Here is a 6000-nt window from a genome sequence, read left to right on the forward strand (position 1 = left end):
ACCGACACATTCCCGCGGTTCAGTGGGCCGAAGGTGAGCGACCAATTCCCGCGGTTCAGTGGGCCGCAGGTGAGCGACCCATTCCCGCGGTTCAGTGGGCCGAAGGTGAGCGACCCATTCCCGCGGTTCAGTGGGCCGCGGACGAGCGACCCATTCCCGCGGTTCAGGGCCACAGCCAACCGACCCATTCCCGCGGTTCAGGGCTGCAGCCAACTGACCCAGACCCATTCCTGCGGTTCAGTGGGCCACGGGTGAGCGACCCATTCCCGCGGTTCAGTGGACCACGGGTGAGCGACCCATTCCCGCGGTTCAGTGGACCACGGGTGAGCGACCCATTCCCGTGGTTCAGTGGGCTGCAGGTGAGCGACCCATTCCCACAGTTCAGTGGGCCGTGGATGAGCGACCCATTCCCGCGGTTCAGGGCCACAGCCAACCAACCCATTCCCGCGGTTCAGGGCCACAGCCAACCGACCCATTCCCGCGGTTCGGCGCCGCAGCCAACTGACCCAGACCCATTCAAGCGGTTCAGGGCCGCAACCAACCGACCCATTCCTGCGGTTCAGGGCCAGGGAGCCAACCAACCCATTCCCGCGGTTCAGTGCCAGGGGGCCAACCGACCCATTCCCGCGGTTCAGGGCCGCAGCCAACTGACCCAGACCCATTCAAGCGGTTCAGGGCCGCAACCAACCGACCCATTCCCGCGGTTCAGGGCCAGGGAGCCAACCAACCCATTCCCGCGGTTCAGTGCCAGGGGGCCAACCGACCCATTCCCGCGGTTCAGTGCCAAGAGGCAAACCAACATTCCCGCGGTTCAGTGCCAGGAGGCCAAGCCACCCATTCCCGCAGTTCAGTGCCAGGAGGCCAAGCCACCCATTCCCGATGTTCAGTGCTAGGAGGCCAAGCCACCCATTCCCGATGTTCAGTGCCAGGAGGCCAAGCCACCCATTGGGAAATAAACAAAAGAGGGACCCTGAAGTTAATTCAGTGAGGAAATAGCCAGGGAAATATTAACTATCAAAAAACAACAAGATTTCCTTCCTACACATGTATAATTCAATGTTAGGCGGTAAGTCCGAAATATTACTCACACCACAGACCAAGAGTATACTAAAAACTAAATTGATTTATTTCAAGTGGTATCATTTTCATAAAATTAGATTTTTGTCTTTTTCTATTTTTTTCTTTTTATATTCTTTGAATATCATACAAAATATGTGACAAAAGATAAAATGCAATGCATCCTAACCCAGCACAACGTGTAATCACAAAATAGAGGATGAAGAAAACATGAAGGGATCAAAATCTAACAGGAAAAAGCATAAGAACAATTTTACAAGACATAGAATGAGAAAACATCATACATTGTACATAGACTATTTCACAAAAAAACATAGCAAAAAGCGCCGACGCGCGTTTCGGAGATCCCAAAGAAACTCAAAAGGCTCCTTCTTCAGGGCGCATCATATTGGATTTTCTTTAAGAAACATATCAATAATACAGTTTCAGTTGTCTTTTAATTGTGGTGCCAGGTTTCAATAAAAATTAGGAAGCTGTTGAAAACTATTGGGTTTTAGAGGGATCTACCGCGATGGAGGAAGGAATCGGCCACGGTACTCGGAGCTAAATGATTGAGCTTCGGTTAAACTGAATCTTCAGTCCCCGATACATTGAACAGTTGAAAGTCATTTTCAGTCATTTTCATTTACACCGTGATACCATTGCAGGAATCTTTGCCCCTAAACCTACACAGAACTTCTTGGGCGCCATACCACAATACCAAGGCGGTAGTTACTGACCCACAGAAGTTACCTATTGGCTGATCTTCTAGGGCTCCTAGTCCAGCTTTGGATCCCTCTAAAAACCAATAGTTTTCAACAGCTTCCTAATTTCTATTGAAACCTGGCACCACAATTAAAAGACAACTGAAACTGTATTATTGATATGTTTTTTAAAGAAAATCCAATATGATGCGCCCTGAAGAAGGAGCCTTTTGAGTTTCTTTGGGATCTCCGAAACGCGCGTCGGCGCTTTTTTCTATTTTTTTTGTGTAATAGCCTATGTACAATGTATGATGTTTTGTCATTCTATGTCTTGTAAAATTGTTCTTATGGTTTTTCCTGTTAGATTTTGATCCCTTCATGTTTTCTTCATCCTCTATTTTGTGATTACACGTTGTGCTGGGTTAGGATGCATTGCATTTTATCTTTTGTCACATATTTTGTATGCTATTCAAAGAATATAAAAAGACAAAAATAGAAAAAGACAAAAATCTAATTTTATGAAAATGATACCATTTGAAATAAATCAATTTAGTTTTTAGTATACTCTTGGTCTGTAGTGTGAGTAATATTTTGGACTTACCGCCTAACATTGAATTATACATGTGTAGGAAATCTTGTTGTTTTTTGATGGCCAAGCCACCCATTCCAGATGTTCAGTGCCAGGAGGCCAAGCCACCCAGTCCCCTTGATTCAGTGCCAGGCCAGGTGACCCATTCCCCTCGATTCAGTGCCAGGAGACCCATTCCCCTCGGTTCAGTGCCAGGAGGCCAGGCGACCCATTCGCCTCGGTTCAGTGTCAGGAGGCCAGGCGACCCATTCGCCTTGGTTCAGTGTCAGGAGGCCAGGCGACCCATTCGCCTTGGTTCAGTGTCAGGAGGCCAGGCGACCCATTCGCCTTGGTTCAGTGTCAGGAGGCCAGGCGACCCATTCGCCTTGGTTCAGTGTCAGGAGGCCAGGCGACCCATTCGCCTTGGTTCAGTGTCAGGAGGCCAGGCGACCCATTCGCCTTGGTTCAGTGTCAGGAGGCCAGGCGACCCATTCGCCTTGGTTCAGTGTCAGGAGGCCAGGCGACCCATTCGCCTTGGTTCAGTGTCAGGAGGCCAGGCGACCCATTCGCCTTGGTTCAGTGTCAGGAGGCCAGGCGACCCATTCGCCTTGGTTCAGTGTCAGGAGGCCAGGCGACCCATTCGCCTTGGTTCAGTGTCAGGAGGCCAGGCGACCCATTCGCCTTGGTTCAGTGTCAGGAGGCCAGGCGACCCATTCGCCTTGGTTCAGTGTCAGGAGGCCAGGCGACCCATTCGCCTTGGTTCAGTGTCAGGAGGCCAGGCGACCCACTCTCCTTGGTTCAGTGTCAGTAGGCCAGGCGACCCACTCCCCTTGGTTCAGTGTCAGGAGGCCAGGCGACCCACTCGCCTTGGCACAGTGTCAGGAGGCCAGGCGACCCATTCGCCTTGGTTCAGTGTCAGGAGGCCAGGCGACCCATTCCCCTTGGTTCAGTGTCAGGAGCCCAAGCGGCCCATGCCAACGGTTCAGAGTTGTGGCTAAGCAGCCCATTCCCACGGTTCAGTGTTGTGGCTAAGCGGCCCATTCCCAGGGTTCAGTGTTGTGGCTAAGCAGCCCATTAGCACGGTTCAGTGTTGTGGCTAAGCGGCCCATTCCCACGGTTCTGTGTTGTGGCTAAGCGGCCCATTCCCACGGTTCAGTGTTGTGGCTAAGCGGCCCATTCCCACGGTTCAGTGTTGTGGCTAAGCGGCCCATTCCCACGGTTCAGTGTTGTGGCTAAGCGGCCCATTCCCACGGTTCAGTGTTGTGGCTAAGCGGCCCATTCCCACGGTTCAGTGTTGTGGCAAAGCGGCCCATTCCCACGGTTCAGTGTTGTGGCTAAGCGGCCCATTCCCACGGTTCAGTGTTGTGGCTAAGCGGCCCATTCCCGCGGTTCAGTGTTGTGGCTAAGCGGCCCATTCCCACGGTTCAGTGTTGTGGCTAAGCGGCCCATTCCCACGGTTCAGTGTTATGGCTAAGCGGTCCATTCCCACGGTTCAGTGTTATGGCTAAGCGGTCCATTCCCACGGTTCAGTGTTATGGCTAAGCGGCCCGTTTCCACGGTTCAGTGTTGAGGCCAAACTACTCATTCCAACGGTTCAGTTTAGTAGCCAAGTGACCCATTCCTATGGTTCAGTGTTGTGGCCAGGTATCCCATTCCCACGTTTCATGTCAGAAGGCAAGGAACCAACTCTCCCGGTTCAATGTCAGGGAAAAAGAGAGCCATTCCTAAAGTTCAAAGTCAGGGAAAAGAGAGCCATTCCCCTTGTTAAGTGTCAAGAAGCAAGAGAGCCATTCTCCTGGTTCAGCGTCAGGAAGCAAGAGAGCCATTCCCCTGATTCAGTGTCGGGAAGAAAGAGAGCCATTCCCCCGGTACAGTGTAAGGAAGCAAGAGAGCCATTCCCCCGGTACAGTGTCAGGAAGCATGAGAGCCATTCTCCTGGTTCAGTGTCAGGGAGCATGAGAGCCATTCCCCCGGTTCAGTGTCAGGAAGCATGAGAGCCATTCCCCCGGTTCAGTGTCAGGAAGCAAGAGAGCGATTCCCCCGGTTCAGTGTCAGGAAGCAAGAGAGCAATTCCCCCGGTTCAGTGTCAAGGAGCAAGAGAAGCATACCCCAGTTCAGTGTCTGGGGGCAAGCAATACATTCATGGATTCAGTAGCATTGGCACAAGTCATTTACTCCAGCCAGCTACAAGAATCTCACTTCCTTTCAGTGTCACACACACACACACATTCTGCCATTCAGTGTCTAGGGTACTTGACCCTTCGCCCTGCACCTGTATCCCTTTTGTGTTAGGACACATTCACTTTCCTGAATCCTTCTTGGAGGCACGAGTCCTCTTTCTCAATTCCGTGACAGGCTTACGGATTCATGCCCTTCTAATGAGTTCAAGGGATCATTACCACGGTGAGTGCCATGTGCACGTGCCCCTTAACACGGTCAGTATGATGGGCATGCAGCCTATGATGAGATTTCATTACGTTGGAAAAAAATCCTCTCGTTACCAAAGAGAACGCCTTCCACTACTTCAGTGTTCTGGTCATCACTGTAACCCTCACTTCTCTCTATGAGCATCACCTCTTCAGTTTAATGAGCATACTCTCCTTCCTGGTAATCCACCCTACCCCTCCCCATCTCCGGTCGAACTCTCCTAAATACCCATCTGAATATACAGAGGGTATTCAAAGTTGTCCCTCTAATCACCTCATTATAATGGATGCAATACCACCTCCCACGTTGAGACAGATACCATACACCAAGCATCATCTTTTCCGTACCACTCCCGCCATAAGTATCACCCCTCTAAGCAGTATCATGGACTTCCCTCCACCTTAGTGATACCACTTCTCCCACCAGTGCACCCTGCACTTACCGTCGCTCTCGGCCCGCACCAAAAGGGACATGCCCTTCAACCGCTCCACATAGCAAGAGGACACATGCCCGGTGCCCCGGTCGTCCCACTGCCGCTCCTCATTCAGGGTATAGACCTTCACCCTGCGCCGGGTGTCCGTCATCCTGGAGAGGAGGCCGGGGGGCCCGCGGCGCCAGGCCCTGGGGGGCAGGGGTGGAGAGCCCCCCGGGAGAGCAGCACACCGACCTGGGCAGGAGTAGATCGGCCACCTCCTTCAGATGGATAAATCCAGGCCCGTAGCCACCGTGCTCCCCCCGCGGCCTGCAGGCCCCGGCGCCTCGGTCCACAGTTGTATCAATGCAGTGGGTCGCCGGCGTAGGCTTTGCTGAGGCAACAGCAATGTATGAGAGGGTGCCGTCTGCCGCCCTGGACGCCTCTCCCCGTCGCCCGCTCTGTGTGTCCGCTCGGTGCCGGTCTCGGTCACGCAGCCGCCATCTTGGATCCCCCGCTCGGCTCCCTCCTCTGCTCGGCGCAGGCTGCGGCGATGCAGTCACGGGGTCTCCCAGGCTGTACGGCACGGGCGGCGCGCGGCCACTTAAAGAGACAGTGACCCCTTTCTTGCTCCATCACTAGATACGAGGTGTGTGGAAAAGCACAGTCTGGCCTAGTGTACCAAAGCATTCACAGCACATCCTGGCACGGTACCAAATAACACTATATTGTTTGCCGAGTTAGCAGCTCCACGCTCTCCTTACTTAATCGCTAAGGAGCCCAATACCAAATGATAAATGGTCCTGTGGTACCAGCATAGTGCAACCAAAGCC

General features: G+C 52.8%; 1 protein-coding gene across 2 annotated transcripts in view; it reads right to left on the reverse strand.

The window, feature by feature from the left end:
* The window catches only part of PPP4R3A (protein phosphatase 4 regulatory subunit 3A), a 306141-nt gene extending 300427 nt beyond the window's left edge, over positions 1-5714 (reverse strand). For both annotated transcript variants that reach the window (XM_085626549.1, XM_085626548.1), the window contains exon 1: positions 5198-5714. In XM_085626549.1, the coding sequence (XP_085482675.1) occupies positions 5198-5339 (142 nt within the window). In that variant the 5' untranslated portion in view covers positions 5340-5714. The remainder of the gene's footprint in view (positions 1-5197) is intronic.
* Positions 5715-6000: the final 286 nt, after the last annotated feature.

Source organism: Triturus cristatus, chromosome 9, assembly GCF_964204655.1.
Source record: "Triturus cristatus chromosome 9, aTriCri1.1, whole genome shotgun sequence".
Classification (NCBI taxonomy): domain Eukaryota; kingdom Metazoa; phylum Chordata; class Amphibia; order Caudata; family Salamandridae; genus Triturus; species Triturus cristatus.